The following is a 20,746-nucleotide window of genomic DNA, read 5'->3' on the forward strand; positions in this document are numbered from 1 at the left end:
CTAGGAAAATTACATCTCCATGGAGATAAATAAAACTAGATCACTAGCTAACATCATACATAAAGTTGAATTCCAGATATAGTGAACATTTAACTATAAAATTTTAATCCATAAAAATAATAATAAATAATGTAGGAGACTACTTTTTGTGCCATGATCACGAAGAAGAGAAAACCCTAAAGGCCAACAGCTTTGAAAAAATACTCAAACTCTATGGTAATCTTAAAAATGCAAAATACAATAACAGTGAGATTTTATACCCACTGCACTCACAAAAATTATAAAGTTGGGTAGTGGCAGGTGTTGGTGGCGATGTGAGGTTATTAAACTTTTATAAACTGTAGTGTTACAGGGTTTTGGAGAACATTCAGCATTATTTAACTAAATTATGACTGATCTGGAAAATTCTGCATTTATCATGTACCTAGCATAATAAATGACATTAGGCACATACCATGTGTATTCTTATCATTTTTAAACGTTGCATTTTATTTCACAGAATTACAAGTATATTATACAGTGTTCGGTGTTGTATAACAGTTGGCCTCTCACTGAAAGCCAGCTGACATTTATTCAAGCACTGAAAGACTTAAAGAAAAATAATGCCAAAGGTATGTCACTCTAAATGTTTAAACATGCACTTTACATTTGAATAATATTTAAATATTTAATAATAAATTGATTAGTCATGAAAACATCATTTTATGTTTTATTACACATTATAATTATATCATTTTATGTTTTATTACACAGAAGAATATCCTGGAACATTTCCTGTTGTGTTACTTGATTATATGTTTCAATATTTTTACCGCCTGTTTTATAAGGAAAAAAATATGAGTAGTTAGATGTAATGCAAGCACATTTTGTCTAGTAAATAAAAATCACTAATTGATTATACTTTTGAACATTTCAAAAATGTATAAGAAATTTTTCTATTTATAAAATTATATTTGCCCACATTTGTTGAGAATATATAGCATTACATACAAGCTTTTAAAATATTTCATATTCTTCAATTCCAGAAGAATAATTTTTCTTTTTTTTCTTTTTTTTAATTATACTTTAAGTTTTAGGGTACATGTGCACAACATGCAGGTTTGTTATATATGTATACATGTGCCATGTTGGTGTGCTGCACCCATTAAATCATCATTTACATTAGGTATATCTCCTAATGCTAACCCTTTCCCCCTACTCCCTCCCCATGATAGTCCCCAGTGTGTGATGCTCCCCTTCCTGTGTCCAAGTGTTCTCATTGTTCAATTCCCACCTATGAGTGAGAACATGCGGTGTTTGGTTTTCTGTTCTTGTGATAGTTTGCTGAGAATGATGGTTTCCAGCTGTATCCATGTCCCTACAAAGGACACGAACTCATCCTTTTTTATGGCTGCATAGTATTCCATGGTGTATATGTGCCACATTTTCTTAATCCAGTCTGTCACTGATAGACATTTGGATTGATTCCAAGTCTTTGCTATTGTGAATAGTGCCGCAATAAACATACGTGTGCATGTGTCTTTATAGCAGCATGACTTATAATCCTTTGAATATATACCCAGTAATGGAATGACTGAGTCAAATGGTATTTCTAGTTCTAGATCCTTGAGGAATCGCCACACTGTTTTCCACAATGGTTGAACTAGTTTACAGTCCCACTAACAGTGTAAAAGTGTTCCTATTTCTCCATATCCTCTCCAGCACCTGTTGTTTCCTGATTTTTTAATGATTACCATTCTAAATGGTGTGAGATGGTATCTCGTTGTGGTTTTGATTTGCATTTCTCTGATGGCCAGTGATGATGAGCATTTTTTCCTGTGTCTGTTGGCTGTATATTTATGACAAACTCACAGCCAATATCATACTGAATGGGAAAAAACTGGAAGCACTCTCTTTGAAAAGTGGCACAAGACAGGGATTCCCTCTCTTACCACTCCTATTCAACATAGTGTTGGAAGTTCTGTCTAGGGAAATCAGGCAAGAGAAAGAAATAAAGGTATTCAGTTAGGAAAAGAAGAAGTCAAATTGTCCCTGTTTCAGATGACATGATTGTATATTTAGAAAACCCCATCGTCTCAGCCCAAAATCTCCTTAAGTTGATAAAAAACTTCAGCAAAGTCTCAGGATACAAAATCAATGTGCAAAAGTCACAAGCGTTCTTATACACCAGTAACAGGCAGAGAGCCAAATCATGAATGAACTCCCATTCACAATAGCTTCAAAGAGAATAAAATACCTAAGAATCCAACTTACAAGGGATGTAAAGGACCTCTTCAAGGAGAACTACAAACCACTGCTCAGTGAAATAAAAGAGGACACAAACAAATGGAAGAACATACCATGCTCATGGATAGGAAGAATCAATATTGTGAAAATGGCCATACTGCCCAAGGTAATTTATAGATTCAATGCCATCCCCATTAAGCTACCAATGACTTTCTTCACAGAATTGGAAAAAACGGCTTTAAAGTTCATGTGGAATCAAAAAAGACCCCGCATTGCCAAGACAATCCTAAGCCAAAAGAACAAAGCTGGAGGCATCACGCTACCTGACTTCAAACTATACTGCAAGGCTATAGTAACCAAAACAGCATGGTACTGGTACCAAAACAGAGATATAGACCAATGGAACAGAACAGAGCCCTCAGAAATAATACCACACTTCTACAACCATCTGATCTTTGACAAACCTGACCAAAATAAGAAATGGGGAAAGGATTCCCTCTTTAATAAATGATACTGGGAAAGTTGGCTAGCCATAAGTAGAAAGCTGAAACTGGATCCTTTCCTTACTCCTTATACAAAAATTAATTCAAGATGGATTAGAGACTTAAATGTTAGACCTAAAACCATAAAAACCCTAGAAGAAAACCTAGGTGGTACCATTCAGGACATATGCATGGACAAGGACTTCATGTCTAAAACACCAAAAGCAATGGCAACAAAACACAATTTGACAAATGGGATCTAATTAAACTAAAGAGCTTCTGCACAGCAAAAGAAACTAACACCAGAGTGAACAGGCACCCTACAGAATGGGAGAAAATTTTTGCAATCTACTCACTGACAAAGGGCTAATATCCAGAACCTACAAAGAACTCAATCAAATTTACAAGAAAAGAACAAACAACCCCATCAAAAAGTGGGCAAAGGGTATGAACAGACACTTCTCAAAAGAAGACATTCATACAGCCAAGAATAATTTTTCTAGTGAAAGAGTACTCGGTTTATTTTTTCAAAATATAAACTACTCTCAATATTCCTGCTCAGGAAGCTTATTGCTTTTAAAAAAGAGAATAAAAAGGCAATCTCCAACAGCCTGTATCTGTAAGCTTTATAGCCTATTGGGCAATCTAATAATTGAATCTGAAAGAATGTGTATTTCCTATTTATGTTCTTTTTCAAATTTAAGCTAGATTGCCTTACCATAAAAATAATATATGCATGTTATTTTTAAAATAAAATAAACCCATGCAATACAAAAGGGCATAACATAAAATGTAAAAGCCTCCATTTCTTCCTGGGCCCCATTAATCTGAGTTCAAACACTTGAGGGTAGCCACCACCAAAGTGGGCTTTGTCATCATTCAGAATTTCTAGTGTACATACAACACACTTAGGATAAGATATAAACTCTTAGTCCTTTTCGTCCTCGAAGAAGTAGTAATTTTTATCTATTATTTATATTCCTCTATTAGAATGCAAGCCCCTGAAGATTGAGTTTTGTCCATTTTTGCCTGTTTCGTCCCTTGCACTATCCCTAGTTAGATCCCATACGCACAGTAAGCACCCCACAATATTAGCTGAATGAGTAAATGAAAGGATACACATAAGCTACTCCTATTATTATTACCCTTATTTGTTAATTGCCAACAACTCTGTTCAGGTGTTTGCTTGCTTCTATTATCTGCCTGGACCTGATCAAGAAAGAGCTTAAAGAGGTTTGTGTGTATAGAAGTTAAGAGAAAACTGTTATTGCTAGGCTTACTTTATTAGAAGGTATAGATTCTATTGTGTGTCTTAAAATTCAAAGAAAAGCTATAAAAATATATGATACCAAGAGTTCTCATTTCCACTCAAATGTATTGAGTTTGCTTCCATAGCAACACATCACAAGCAGCATCACATTGTGTGGCCTCCTCTGAGGTTGCTCTCTCATTGGGCAGGGATGTGTTCTTCCTTGACTTCATCATTGCATCTCTAGCACCAGCGGGAGATGTCAATAAGTGTTTATTGAATGAATGCATGAACATGCCACACCAGCGACCTCAGGTATGTGTAAATCCTAATGGCATCCTGGCCTGCTATGTGGGCAAGATTCTGAGGCTGTGTTCAGGCTCAACGAGAAAGTTTTGTGATCTTTTATCAATGTTCCACATAGACACAGGAAGAGAAAGTGGTAGCACAGGAGCCACAGAGTCGCCGCCTCTTTGCTGTTCATATGTGTTATGTGGATAACTCCAGAGCAGACGCTGGGGTGGTTCGAACATTGTTTTCTGAACAAGTGGCTGTGCTACTGCTCCATAGTGTTATACATAAAAACACTTTCGCACATTCCCTGGATAGTCACGGAATATGAATTTTGCCAAAACATCTGCCCATTCTACTTCATCCTCCCCTCCTAGAGCCAACAGCCCCACAGCCCAGCACACTGAGAATGTCTGAAATAGCAGACATGGCTTCGATCTCATATTCTTGCCTACTAGAAGAGAACACAATTATTCTGTGAGTAAATGTCATATGGAAGCTGAAAATTCCTTGCAGGCCACGTCTCAAGCTGAATACGCCCGAAAATGCCCGTTGATTCCCTTGTTGTGGTTGCACAGGCAGTTGGCTGTGGCAATCACTTCCTTGCAGCTTGTTCCCTGAGGCTGTTTCCGGCCCAATTCCCTTCTCTGGGTCTTCAGCTGTGAAGGTTTCCTGGACCCACCTAACGTTGCCTAACCCCGTGTTATGGATTATCTTACTGCTCTGAATTTGAGCCCTTTGATTATTTTGCAACTGACCACCCACACCCACCAAGTTCTAATGGAAAATAAATGAAAAAAAAAAAAAAAATCTATCAGTTGTTTATGTTTATTTCCCTTTGCATGTTACCGTGTTCTCTTTCTCTATATGTTTTTTTTCTCTTCAGGTTGCCACTTTTGTTCTCACTTAAAGTAACCATTACCCTATCCCTACTTCCCCTGTGGTTCAAAGCAAAATCTGTTAGCTCGTACTGTGCCCCTGCCCCTGGCCCCCACCAAATTCTCTCTCTCCTTTTTCTCTATCAATTAACAGAAACCTGTTCGAAATAATGGATGGTACAAATCATGTGGTAATTTTGTGTTCCCCTGCTGCAAAGAAGTAGATAGAGTATATACCTAATATCAGTGGAATTAAATATTTTATGCTAAAGATTTAAGTGCAAATAAAATATCCACAATTATAGAAATGAAAGAATAAAGAAACAGCAGTTTTGTGTGAGCTTGTGTGTTCACCAAAGCTCTTCTCATTCCCACTTTGTTCTTCAAGGATAATTTATAGGACTGGTAGATTTTACATTACATTTCTGAGAATTAAGAATTTCAATGGATCAGAGAATGACAGTCAGTTTTGATTTATTTTGTTTTGCTTTTGTTTTGAACAGTGTGGGCTTTTTCATGAGTTGCCTGTAACTCTTTATAATTCTGATTTCTATTTTATAATAGTGTGTTACACCTGTCTCAATAAGCTCAAAATAGTCATGCTACTGTTGTTTAGAGTAATTATAAATTATAAACCTAGATCCATATGACAGAAAACAAATAATCTCATCATAAATCATAAAAGGAAAAATACAGAACAACCTTGCTGAATTCAATTGAAGATCTTGCTCACAAAGAAAATCTGTTTCTGAATAATGTTTAAACGAGATTCATAAAAATGTGCAATCATAAGGAGGAGGTATTTGTGAAAAAGTTTTAAGCTTTTCAGGGAACAATAGCATCCCATAGTACAATGTTATTGACTAGAATTGCTTTCTTCCAATTCTCTCAAGTAAAGTGATGTCTAATATGGTACAAAAGAAAAATATCTCAAAATACTCTTAAATTTAGTTAAATATATATATCATATTTATTATATATATACCACACAGCTGGTTGTTGGCACAGCTAGGAATTCTAATGGAAATTAAATTCCATCAAGGGCATTTGAATGGGGAAAATAATAATATACAGTAGTACTGCTTTCATATCTTTACTTGTGTCTCTGATAGAGGGCTTTATTATGTTTTTTTATATTAATATGTAATTATATAAAATATAATAAATATAATATACATATTTATTATATATTTATTATATCATATGAAATATAATATATTTGACTAAATGTATTTATTATATATAAAACATATATATACATAATTTAAATATCTTCATATATTTTCTGTGATAATTAGAAATTTGGCTTCAGTACTTATATGTTGAGTGTGTTATGTAAAATTTTATAAATTTGGGATATTTAGGAAAATAAAAGAAATGACACTTTGAAATGTGTGGAGGAAGTGAGCACTTACTGGGCATCACATGTGCCTAAAGAGGGACTGATTCCTGCCAGAGAACACAACACGAGGGACAGAGCAGCAAGGAGAGCTATCTGCACGTAGCTCACTATTCAAAGCCATTCCCATTTCCTTCTACATCAGGAATGGTGGGGAGGAGAGATTCAGAAATGTTTCCTCTCACTTTAGATCACAGAAATTCATAATTATTAATATTAAGACTTCATAATGTTAGACATTAGTGACCCTAAATTACTACCTCTCTTCAAAAATACATAAGTGGGTAGAAGAAGAAAAGGCATACACACAGAAAAAAATAAAGATCATACATACCAACACATTAAAGTAGTTAGTTCTGGGTGTTGAAATTATTTGTAATTTTACTTTATCACTTGTATTTTAATATCTAAAAACAAGCTTTAATGAAAAATAGGTAAATGGGAAGTTTTAAATGAGCACATACAATTTTAATCAGGAAAAATATGGTACTTTTAAATTTTATAAATAAGAAAATTCTGGAGAGATCTAGAAGTTTAATTATTCTAATTATAATTGCTTGAGTGCTATTATGTCCATCTTACTCTACTTAGTAGTTTTCATTCATTCTTCTCAATTCTCAAAAAATCTCTTGGAAGTAGTTATTACCATCCCAGTTTTATAGATGAAGAAATGAGCCTTAGATGCTATGAATAATTTGCCTAAGTTTGCATAGCTAGGAAGGAGCAGAGTGAAAGTTCTAACATAAGTCTGATTTACTCCAAAGCCTAGAATCTTTCACTGTATTATGTAAGCTTTTTAGATACTCTAACAAGTTGTATTATCATAATAGTACTGGTGGTAGTGGTGATACTGATGGTACTGGTAGTAACTGCTAACATTTATGTCCAAGAAGGGCTTTACATATATTGACTCAATTAATCTTCCCAATAAACTTATGCATTAGATGTTATTACTACAGCATTGTCGTTTTACAGATGAGGGAACTGGGATACAGACAGTTTAAGAAACTTGCCCCCAGTCACACAGTTAGTGGCTGGTACAGCTAAGAATCTAACGGAAATTAAATTCCATCTAGAGCTTTGAATGGAGAAATATAACAGTATACAATAGTACTGGTTTCATATCTTTATGATGTCTCTGAGAGATGTCTTTATATTACTTTAGTGAGCACAAAAGTAATATAAAGACATCTATCAGATATATATGACCCATATTATGTTTCTCCCTACATTAATGGGTAACTATTAACATTCTAGTGGAAAACTAGATAAAAACATTAATATCTGAAATGAACATAGTAGTTTAATTCATGAAATAGAATAATGTAAATATGTAGAATTGGATAATGGTGCAAAATTAATAATATGAATGAACACTCAACAAAATGGTATTATCATTATTATGTATTCCAAAGAAAAAATAAGTCTTCAGAAATAATTACGTTTTCTTTCCTGATATCACATTTGAAAATTTTATGTATGAATGACCAGCTGCTAAAATCAAATTACACTTTGGATTACATAGTATGTTTGTTACTGAAAAGCAGCAAAGAAATTCAGAGTTAAATTGTATTTAAAATGAAGTAGGAAAATTTTCTATTTGAAAGAATATTTTGTCAGGCAACCTTCTTGAAAGTCAAGCAGCTTTCAAATTCAGAATAATTAAGTCTTTAATGTCATGTTTATAAACATTTAGTCAATTTGATTAAAGCATGTCAATATGTCAGCTGCTATGTATCAATTATATATACAACTCAAAATCTACCCACTCTAATTTGAAGTGTATGATACATTTCACACATCAGTTACTGCATACATAGAAAAATTCAGTTACTAATGTCTTTAATTTATCCACTTAGCTTACTTTGGTTTTTTTGCAACCTCCTCCTCCTGAGTGAAGGGATTCTTATGCCTCACCCTCCCAAGTCGCTAGGATTACAGATGTGCACCACCATGCCTGGCTAATTTTTGTATTTTCAGTAGAGATGGGATTTCACCGTGTTGGCCAGGCTAATCTCAAATTCCTGGTCTCAAGCAATCCAGTAGCCCCGGCCTCACCAAATTGCTGGGATTATAGGCATGAGCCACCATGCTCAGCCAGCTTACTTTTAAAATATAAAACTCTGTATCAAGAAGAAATTGGTTAAGGGTTTTCTGTTGTTGTTTTTTATTAGTACACTGATGACCTAAGTTAAATTTGATATTCATCCTGAAGTCCATGTTGCCCCACTTACTTATTTAAACCCAACATTTAATTTATATGAAAAATACAATATATAATTTTTTTTTCAAAATTTCATGTTGTTGTAACCCATGATAAGAAAGAATAAGACCTGAAATATGGCTATGTACAACTTAGGATATTTCTATTATAAATGTTTAGAAAGCTTGGTCTCTGGTTAACATGCGGCAACAGTGCCACCTTTAGTATATTTTCACATCTAAGTTTTGGTAAAAATTGCTTACCAGATGGTTCATGGTCACTTAAGACAATAGAAGGCTAGAGAACCTTGAGCAGATAGTACTTAGTGATGTCACCTGCCTTCATGTATAATTAATGGTGCTGTGATTTTAAATTCCTTCTGCTAATATGTTACATTTTTGTGTTGCTGGCCTGGGTCTTTGAAGTTGTAATCTATTTGCGAAAACAAATATAAACTTGTCATTCTCAAAAATATTTGGTTTCAAGTCTCATTCAATTTTATTAGCAGTATTATGACACTATTCCTTTAACTGTAATTAATATTGTACTGTTATTAATTTGGCACAATGAATGCATGGTGCAGTCAATTCAAGGCCTTTGAGGAAACCAAACATTATTAAATACATGTTATATGTATATTATTTATATATATAAAAAGACTTTTCTATTTATATTTATCAAGTATGACTGTACTAGATAAATGTATACTTTGTTCTAAACAAGTATTCTAGCTTAGAAATATGTAAATTTTCAAATTCCAACCAGATTTTATTTCTGAGATATAAACCTAAGCACTCACTTTTAATCATAAAAACAAAACCAAATTTTTACAACTTTTATATGTTTTGTTATCCACTGAAGATTTCTGTCTACTGTGTTCTGGATATATGCAGGATACTGTAAGAGGAGACCTAAAGGTATAATGTTAATGGCCTTTAGAGTTTATTTCTTCAACAAGTACTCCCTGAGCACTTCCTCTCTTCCAGGGGTTTATTAATTTATTCCAATGGTCATTTCCTCTAGAGGTCTTCTGATTACATAAATATGCAATGTGAAGTAACATGTTTCATAATTCTTGGATTAGTAGAATGGTTTTTTCTTGCATCTTACTGCTATATGTACTCCCAACACATACATATTTCCTGTAAAGCTTTATGTGCTAATGAGTATATATTATTAGTTCAACATTATACTAGATGAAATTAGGAATTTAAAATGAGGCATATAATGATGTTCTGGCCTTCAAAGAACTTAAAATTTATTATGTGAGAAAAGGTAATCCTAAATAATGCCATTAAAATTTTTGGAAATTATTTTATTCTATATATTAAGAATGTAAAGAAGAAGGACGACACATGCCTGCTGTGTGCCTGACACTTTAGTAGGTACTTTGTGTATGTAAAATTTAATATTATATATGTTAACTTTGGTGGAATCAAATACACCTAAATGTATTACTCAAACACTGAAAACTATGTGTAGTAAGACAAGAAAGCCCCAGAAATGCTTCATGGGGCAGCTTGAGATTCAATTTCAACTGACATTTGTTAAGCATTTAAAAAACCCAGTGGGTGTATGATACCAGATATGATCCTATTTTAAATGCTCTATATTGATTATTTTAAGCTCTCTGGGTATGGTGCTAGTATCTCCATTACACAGAGAAGGAAACTTAGACTCAAAGGATGGAACAAACCTACAAAAGTTAACCTGTTTAGCAGCTGAACCAGAATTCACCTCCAGGTCATTTGACTATTGGACCAAAGGATTTTCCCTGCAGCAAGACTTCTCAGCAGCTGGGATTGTCCGCAGAAGGGCAAGTTTCCACTCTTATAGAGTTCTCACAGTCCCTTTGCAGTCTGGTAGGGTGGTCTGTCCCCCAGTTTGAAAGTAGCTAATAACTAGGCAGCAAGCAATGTATAAATATGGGCTATTTACAATTACTCTTTTACACTGCTCATGGTGTGACTTACGAGACTCCAGTTTTGAAAGGGACTGACAGGTTCTTTGAACTTGTATTTGAATACATATTCAACTCTTATCAGTTGGGAGACTTCAGTAAATTATACAACTTCTCTGAATATACCCTGCTGGGATGCTTGAGACTTAAAAGAGAAAGAAACACAGTAAAGATTGAATAAATATTATTTAAATAATAAATAAATACATTATTTAAATATTTTCCCCTCACCACTTCCATATTAAATTGTTAGAAAAGGTTAATAAAGCATAAGGCTCATGTCCTTCATGTTGGGGAAAGGTAATTATACTCTTCTAAAAGTAAACCAGTGGTTCTCAAAGTGTGATCCTTGGATCAGCTGCCTCAGCACCATCTGGAAACTTGTGAAAAATGTACATTTTGAGGCCCTGTCACAGACCTAGCAAATCAGAAACTTTAGTGTTGGTGCCCAGAAATTTGTTCTATGGTAAGCCCTTCAAGTGATTCTGACACAGGCTAAAGTTTGAGAAGTGCTCTTGTAAGGGTACCTTCAGCTTCTTTGAACCCTGTCATTGGCATGCTTCCCTTCAGCCCATCCCTTTGTAGCACTTCTCTGACAAAAGGGAAAAATGTACAGACTTCTTAAAGCAGTGTTTCTCAAAGTACAACCTACAGGCCACTTGTATCAGAATCACAGGAGGTAAATTTTAAACTGTAGATTTCTGTGCCCCTCACCGGGCTACAGAGTTGGAATCTCTGAGGGGTGGACCTCAAGGTGTGCATTTTACAGGTCATCTGTATGATTTCTACACTCACCAACATTGTGAATTGTGTTACAATAAGCAAAGCATTAGCAGCAATATTTTGTGACAACAAAGACAGCATTATTAGATACAGACTTGTCTGGCAGCACAAAGTGAAAACAATGAGTTATTCTAGCTCAGTTTTTATGAGATTGTCTTATCTAAAAATGGGCCACAAAGAGAGCTCTAAAATTCTGTTAATCCCGCACTCTATTGGCATTGAGAGTTCTAGGACCTGGATTTTCTTGGGACCAGAAGCTGAGGTGGTAGCTGTGGCCAGTGAGGGTGGTTGAAGACTGGTTACCTCATATTTGGTAATTAGGATCTAAGGAGACTGAAAAGAAGCAGCACTGAGTTTGCTTTTCTGTGAAGGCAGTGTTTCTGCCACCCCAAAGTTTATGGCTGACAAAAGATGTAAAAGAATGTAAGATAAAAAGTGTTCTCTGTAGCCTCTCCTACTTTCTATCTTGGGTTTCTGAGAAAAGTTGATTTTACTATGTGCTTTTTATAAAAATCTTTGTTTTTATTTCTTTTTTCTTCTTCTCCTGATGTTGTTTCTAAATCTCTAATTTTAAGCCTTATCCTTCCTCTCATTTAGATAACCTTATTCTCTTTCTGTTAACCTTTTATTCACTTTTAAATCAGTCAATACTCATTTTTCCTACCCATCACAAGCAAGAGCTGAAGTGCTTAGAATGTAATCTCACCTTCCTCCATGGAGTGTTCTGTAATTCTATGCACTTGTGACAAGGCCTCCAGGCTATATGAATTTTTCCACTGTTCCAGGACCCTATCTCAGAAAAACAGCATGCACAGATCCTCAGAAGGTTTGGATAGAAAATAAATCCTGGAGAATGTCAGTGAAAATGGCAGGGTAACAACTCCAAAAATTAGTAACTCCATAAAAGCAATGAAAAACCTGGCAAAAAATTATGAAAGTCAACTTTTTCAGAACTCTGGAAGCTTACAAAAGTCTGCAACAACTGAGGATTGTTTGTTCAAGGAAAAAACAGTTGGATTTCTGTAAGAGTAGGAAACTTTATGACATTTTAACTTGTCCCATTCCTCAGCTCAGCAGTAGCTTTGGAAAAACAACAACAACAACAACAAAACCAGCCAATATTCCTGGCACATATTGGCAGATGCCAGAAGAAGTAAAATGGAGTTGGATTTATTTCAAGGTCTTATTCCCAAAGACTTGTCATTATTTGACTTGTGTGATAATTTCCTGGAAGACTGCACTTACAAAGCTGAATGAAAACTACTGATTGTGCAGAGCTTTCTCCACAAAATGATAGATAAGTCTGAGATTATGCAGTCTGAGGATATAGAATGAAGAAAAAGGAAGAGATCTTCAGAGACTTGTGGGACACCATCACACACACCAGCATATACATAATGGGAACTCCAGAAGGAGAAGAAAAAGAGAAAGCAGCAGAAAGTCTATTTGAACTAATAATGGCTGAAAATGTCCAGATTTGATGGGAAACATTAATTGGCACATTCAAGAAGTTAAACAAACTCCAAATTTTACAGGTTATCTGTATGATTTCTACACTCACCAACACTGTGAATTGTGTTACAATAAGCAAAGCATTAGCAGCAATATTTTGTGACAACAAAGACAGCATTATTAGATACAGACTTGTCTGGCAGCACAAAGTGCTCTTTGACAAATTCAAAGAGACCCAGAACTAGACACCTCATAATTAAACTCTCTAAAGAGAAAGACAAGGAATCTCAAAAGCAGAAAGGGAAAAGTGGTTCATCACATACAAGGGATTCTAAATAACATTAACAGCAAATTTTTACATCAACATCTAGAGAGACCAGAAGCCAGTGAGAAGACATATTCAAAGAACTGCAAATAAAATTATCAACCAAGAATATTCTATCAAAAAGAAATTTTATTTCTTCAAAAATAAAGGAGAAATTAAGATATCCCAGGAAAACAACTGAAAATATTTTTCAATTTGTTTAGAAAACAAACCTAAGCAGTTTGTTTTGAAAACAAACCTGCCCTACAAAAGTACTAGAGGAAGGTCTTCCAGCTAAAAAAAAAAAAAAGACACTAGGCAGTAACTTGAATCTACATGAAGAAATAAAGTGCACCAGTAAAACTACCTAGATAAATATGAAAGTCGATGTAAATGTGTTTTTTTCCTTATAAGTTTTTGTATTCTCCTATCTGATTTAAAAGAAAACAGCTTAAAGCAATGATCATAAGTCTGTGTTGATCGTTCAATATGTGTAAAGATGAAATTTGTAATAACAACATAAAGGGAGACAAAAATATGTGAACAAATTTTTTGTACACTATTGAAATTAAATTGGTATTAATTCAAACTAGATTATTATAAATTAAGATTTTAATTATAATCCCCAAGCAACCACAAGAAACTAACCCCAAAATCTATACAAACAAACAAAAAACAAAGGAATTAAAATGGTACAGCAGTAAACAGTAGTGGAGGAATTGAGAAATAAAAAAAGACAAGGTGTAGTGTGTAAGAAATAATAAAAAGACAGACATAAGTCCTATCTTATTAATAATTATTTTAAATGTAAGTTAAATAAACTCTCAAGTTAAAAGGCAGAGAATGGCTGAATGGCCAACAAACACATGACCTAATTATATGCTCTCTGTAAACAACATGCTTCAGTTTCAAAAATGCAAATAGTTTGAGAGCAAAAATATGGAAAAAACAATAGAATAAAAAGAATAGCCAGAAGAGACCTGGAGTGGCTATACTAATACCAGACAAAATAGGGTCTAAAGTGAAAAATGATAATAGAGACAAAAAAGGATACTTTAAAATAGTAAAAGAGTACTTCATCAAGCAATATAGCAATTATAAACATACATAAACCTAACAACAGAATTCAAAATATTTACATGAAGCAAAAACTGACAATTGAAAGAAGAAATAGACAATTCAATAATAATAGTTGTAAACTTTAATACCCCAATTTTAATAATAAGTAGACAAACTAAACAGAAAATTAGCAAGGAAATAGAAGGCTTGAAGAACTCTGTAAACTAATTTGACCTAACAGATACCTATAGAATACTCCACTCAACAACAGCAGAATACACATTCTTCTCAAGGGCACATGGAACATTCTGAAATATAGACCATATATAAATCAATAAATCAAGTCTAAATAAAAGTAAAACTATGGAAATCATACAAATATATTTTCTGGTCACAATTGAAAGGAAGTAGAAAGCAATAAGAAATAAATTGGAGAATTTCACAAATATGTGAAAATTAGACATCATACTCTCTTAACCAATGGATCAAAGAAGAAATCACAAGAGAAATTAAGAAATTCTTAGAAATGAATTTTTAAAAACACGAGAGGATGCAGTAAAAGTATTGTTGAAAGAAATATATAGCTACAAATGCTTGTATTACAAAGACGTAAGATCACAAATCAGCAACTTAGCTTCCATCTTAAAAAACTAGAAAACTAGAAAAAGAAAAGATAACTGTGTCTAAACCAATCAGAGGTAAGGGAATAATAAAGATTAGAGCAGAAGTAAATGAATTCCATATTGTATTACAAGTAGTAGCTAACACAATTATGCAATAAATGAAATAAATGGCATCTGTATTGGAAATAAATTGTATAGTGGTGATGGCTACACAGTCTTATAAATGTACCAAAGCCCACGGGTTTGTCCGCATCAATGGTGAGTGTATGGTATATGGATTATATGTAGATTTTATGAAAAGGAGTCAGACTTTTATAAAAATCTGTGTGTTTAAAAAAATACAAATCTATTAGCTTAACCATGTTTCCCTGAGTTGACTTCCTTGTGCCCTGTGAAACTATTTTATTGTTATATTATGACTCATCATTTTTTATTTTTATGTCTCTCTAGCTTATGGTGAAAGACATGAGGAGTTAATTACCTTAGGAAGCCCAGACTCCCACACTATTAGTGAGGGACAAAAATCTTCAGTAACTTCCAAAATAACAAGGAAAGGCAAAGAAAAGTCTTCTGAGAAAGAAAAGACAGCCAAAGAAAAACAAGCACCTCGCTTTGAGCCTCAGGTGGGTGTGGAGGTTTTTTTGTTGTTGTTTTTTTGTTTTTTTGTTTTTTTGTTTTTTTTTTTTTTTTTTTTGAGTTACTTAATGATTTTAGGTTCATTGGATTCTTATTTGCCTATCTCATCTGAATACAAAAATGTGAAACATCCTTTCTCCCTGATTCCAGAAACCATCTAGACACCTTGAGGACATTCCTTGGACACATTCCCCAAGCTCCCTTTTCTAGTTCAGTATCAAAAACCATCACTTAAACCTTTAGTATGTAGAACAGCCTTCATGGCACTTGGGTTTCTAAGATAAATATGATTCAGTACCAACCCTAAAAGAATTCACAGTCTAATAATGTAGGAGACTGAAGGTAAACTGAGAATTATAATATTGAATGGTGTATGTGCAGTGGTAGAAAGGATAGGTTCTAATACAGCCTCTTCCAGGAGGAACTGAGTTCTGAACCGAGTTAATAATAAGTAAAGACATGATGCGGCGAAAACTCAGTCTGGTTTTTTGAAGCACTGAAGTATGATAGATGAGGCTGGAGGGGTCAGTAAGGGTCAGCTGGAAAAGGGCATTAAAGCTTCATTGGAAGACTGGGACTCTATACACAGTCCAGAGGTTATGAGTCTAAACTCCTTCAGGGCCAGTTAGAAAATTCCAATGATTAGGAGTAAGGAAGAGGATGTGGATGGCAAACTTGAGGAGTGCAAGCACAGGCCTAAAGATTTTCAAGTTATCTAAAAACAGTGCACTCTAAACAAAATACCTATGAGTACAAAATCTTCCCACCATTTATGCCTAGGTTAAGCAGGACTGGAACTTGGGGTATTTAAGAAACACATTAACATGATCAGATTTACATTTCAGATACCCTCGTGGCTTTGAAGGGTGTGGACTTAAAGGAGAAAAGACTGCAGAGGAAGAGAATTCAAGAAAATACTTCAGTAATCTAAGCAAAAGAGTGCAAAGTGTGTCAGGAACAGGAAAAAAGAAAGGAAGGATGGGACAGATCAAGAACTATCTAGAAAACAGAAGGTGGGGTGCAGTTATTAATCCAAAGTGGGTGTCAAAGAACAAGAAGGAGTTTCCAGCAGGACTAGCTAAGTAAGATGTCAATACCATTAGGAAAATAGACAATAAAGGAAAATTAACAAATAAGAAGAGATGATGACTTGTTGTTTCAGACTCCAGGAATGGTTCCTAAAGATTTCAAAGATTTTATCTCTTAGCTGAAGTCTACCCTGAAGTAAATAAGATTAACCCAATCCATAGATTCCTACAAGAAGACCTCCCTTAGTACCTTCACAGTGCTCCCTTTCCTAATCAAATCTTGATCCCAGAAAAATCTCTGATAAATTCATCTATTAAGAAATTTAAAAAATAATAAACGCTAATGTACCCTGTGTTAAAAGGAGGAAATAAAATAATTTCAAATTGTGAAAGTCAATTCTCACCAGAATATTAGGGAAATATTGTAGAAAGCAAGGTCATTTTGGTAACACTGAAATCAAACTGCAGGTGGAAACTGTATTCAGTGGTTATATCAATCCACTCTTCCCAACTGCATTATTTATCAGTGATAATTGACATAGTCTCGACCTTATGTAAAGTTCTATGTAACCACATTAGTTTCAAGCCTCTGTTCCCAGCCTATGGTCCATTCCATGCAGGTGATCCCATGAGACATTAAAATGCTGTGAATTTTCATAACGACTATATAGCAAGTATATACAGACCTGGAAATGATCAACTATCCTGCTCTCATTTTTGTGAAGAGATGCTATGAGTGAACATAATTACAATTTATAATTTAGTGTGTACAGTTTTTAAGTAAAATTTGCATACATGAAATGCACAAATCACAGTTGTAATATTCAGTGAGATTTGATCAATGTATACACCATGTAATCCATGCCCCTATCAAGATATAAATTATAGATTATTTCCATAAGCTCAGGAATTATCTCAAACTTCTTTGCATTCCATTTTCTGATTCTCACACCTCATCTCCTGGTAACAACTGATCTTTCAGTCACCATAGATTAGTCTTGACTAAATTGCTCTAGAATTTTATACAAATGACATACAAGATGATGTACCCTTTTGTGCTTAACTTCTTTATCAAAGTATAATATCTGTCTGTGGTGTATATCAGTAGTTTATTACTTTTTAATATTAAGCAGAACCCAATTATATGACTATATTACAATTTGTTTATCCATTCCTTGATTGATAGACATATATGTTGGCTTTTTGTGTGTATTATGAATAAGACTGCAATGAACATTTTTGTACAAGTCTTTTGTGAATATATGTTTTCATTTATCGCCAGGAAATACCTAATAGTGAAATTATGTATCATAAGGTAAAATATAGACCCTTTTGAAAGGAGGAAAGCATGCAACCCACAGGTTTTTATTTTACTTTATCAGATATCCACTGTTCACCCTCAACAAGAAGACTCAAATAAGCCCTACTGGATTTTGAGGTTGGTCACTGAACACAGTGAATCAGAATTATTTGAAGTGAAAAAGGATACAGAACGAGCAGATGAAATCCGAGCCATGAAACAAGCATGGGAGACAACTGAGCCAGGAAGAGCAATCAAGGTCATCTGACTTCAAAAAGCTGTCATCTTTTACTTTTCCTCCTTAGGCATGCTCTGAAAAAAAATAGTCATGCTGATAAAAACCATATAGCCTGTCCTTTAGCAATGGTATCTGAAATTTTATCAGACAGACACTGAAGAACCACATTGTAAAATGCTACCCTCCTGATTACCCAAAGGACTTGCAAAAACAAAGCACATGGTGGTACCAATTATACGCCCACACTATGGGTTACCTCATTCTTTCACATAGCCCTGGCTATCTGCATGTCTGCTCTTAACACCCCCAAGTAAGAAAGCATTCAAATGTTTAATATGTGCTTTACTACACTTTGCACAGCCTTAGATGGATTAAAAACCATGTGCTGCCCCCTTGTGGAATATACACATCTACTCTTTAGTGTCTAAAGACACTAGAGAGTGTCTGACCTATCTCCTATAAAAGTGATTGCCACAGTGACACTGTTACCATGTAAGGGCTTCGTGTCACAATTCAGGGTTATTGGGGCAGATGAAAAAGATTCAGGAATCGCTGCATCTAAGATAGTATGCCCAGAAACGTATTCTTTTTAGGGCTGCTGCTTCATCTATTCTCAAAAATGACTGTCAAAATCATGGATGATTCAGAATTTGAGTTTATCTGATAATGAAGAAGAGCTGGCCTGCTTCATTTAGAATGCCCTATTCAATTCACATTTTCCTGTTTTGTTTTTCAATTGAATACCATTAATATGTATTACCTGTACTTGTTGTTGCTTTTGAAGAGCTTTTAAAAAGCTGCTCATGTTTGTTCTTTAGGCTTCTCAGGCCCGTCTGCATTACCTTAGCGGGTTCATTAAGAGAACATCTGATGCTGAGAGTCCACCTATATCTGAAAGCCAAACTAAACCAAAGGAAGAAGGTCAGTGGATCCTGCCCCAGCTGCCTCAGAGCACAGAGCTGTGACTGGCACTTCTTAAAAAATAATCAGTGGGTTGTGCTTGGTAAAAAGGAGACATCTCAGAATCTCATTCCTTGAGGATCATAAAAAGTTGCACAATTTCAGATAACTACATGAACAGTGCTTCAATTTTCAGATCACTTCACACATTTTCCCATTTAAGTCCTACATCTCCCCCATCACCCACACTGTGCAAGGAGATGTGATTTTCTCCACTTAACAAATTATAAAACCAGAAAGAATGATGCAACCTAGTTAGGAAGTAGCAGTATAAGGGGCGGAGCAAGATGGCTGAATAGGAACAGCTCCAGTCTGCAACTCCCGGCGCTGGCGACACAGAAGACCCGTGATTTCTGCATTTTCAACAGAGGTACTGGGGTCATCTCACTGGGGAGTGCCGGACAATCAGTGCTGGTCAGCTGCTGCAGCCTGACCAGCGAGAGCTGAAGCAGGGCGAGGCATTGCCTGACCTGGGAAGCGCAAGGGGGAAGGGAATCCCTTTTCCTAGCCAGGCGAACTGAGACACACAACACCTGGAAAATCGGGTAATTCCCACCCCAATACTGCACTTTAAGGAAACGGGCACACCAGGAGATTATACCCACACCTGGCCGGGAGGGTCCCACGGCCACGGAGCCTCCCTCATTGCTAGCACAGCAGTCTGTGATCTAACCACAAGGCAGCAGCGAGGCTGGGGGAGGGGCGCCTGCCATTGCTGAGGCTTAAGTAGGTAAACAAAGCCACTGAGAAGCTCGAATTGGGTGGAGCTCACAGCAGCTCAAGGAAACCTGCCTGTCTCTGTAGACTCCACCTCTGGGGACAGGGCACAGCTAAAAAAAAACAACAGGGGAAGCAGCAGAGGCCTATGCAGACCTGAACAACTCTGTCTGACAGCTTTGAAGAGAGCAGTGGATCTCCCAACATGGAGGTTGAGATCTGAGAAGGGACAGACTGCCTGCTCAAGTGGGTCCCTGACCCCTAAGTAGCCTAACTGGGAGACGTCCCCCACTAGGGGCAGTCTGACACCCCACACCTCACAGGGTGGAGTACACCCCTGAGAGGAAGCTTCCAAAGTAAGAATCAGACAGGTACACTCGCTGTTCAGCAATATTCTATCTTCTGCAACCTCTGCTGCTGATACCCAGGCAAACAGGGTCTGGAGTGGACCTCAAGCAATCTCTAAAAGACCTACAGCTGAGAGTCCTGACTATTAGAAGGAAAAGTATCAAACAGGAAGAACACCTATACCAAAACCCCATAAGTACGTCACCATCATCAAAGACCAGAAGTAGATAAAACCACAAAGATGGGGAAGAAGCAGGGCAGAAAAGCTGGAAATTCAAAAAATAAGAGCGCATCTCCCCCTGCAAAGGAGCGCAGCTCATCGCCAGCAATGGATCAAAGCTGGTCAGAGAATGACTTTGACGAGATGAGAGAAGAAGGCTTCAGTCCATCAAACCTCTCAGAGCTAAAGGAGGAATTACGTACCCAGCGCAAAGAAACTAAAAATCTTGAAAAAAGAGTGGAAGAATTGATAGCTAGAATAATTAATGCAGAGAAGTCCATAAACGAAATGACAGAGATGAAAACCATGACATGAGAAATACGTGACAAATGACCAAGCTTCAGTAACTGACTTGATCAACTGGAAGAAAGAGTATCAGCGATGGAGGAT

At 35.6% G+C, this 20,746-nt stretch overlaps 1 protein-coding gene across 1 annotated transcript in view; it reads left to right on the top strand.

Moving 5' to 3' along the window:
• Positions 1-20,746, top strand: part of ADGB (androglobin) — a 243,507-nt gene that overhangs the window by 187,347 nt on the left and 35,414 nt on the right. The window contains exons 29-32 of the mRNA XM_026447399.1: positions 500-611; positions 15,360-15,532; positions 17,956-18,132; positions 18,930-19,032. Of these exons, the coding sequence (XP_026303184.1) occupies positions 500-611; positions 15,360-15,532; positions 17,956-18,132; positions 18,930-19,032 (565 nt within the window). The remainder of the gene's footprint in view (positions 1-499; positions 612-15,359; positions 15,533-17,955; positions 18,133-18,929; positions 19,033-20,746) is intronic.

The sequence above is a fragment of the Piliocolobus tephrosceles genome, chromosome 5 (assembly GCF_002776525.5).
Source record: "Piliocolobus tephrosceles isolate RC106 chromosome 5, ASM277652v3, whole genome shotgun sequence".
Classification (NCBI taxonomy): domain Eukaryota; kingdom Metazoa; phylum Chordata; class Mammalia; order Primates; family Cercopithecidae; genus Piliocolobus; species Piliocolobus tephrosceles.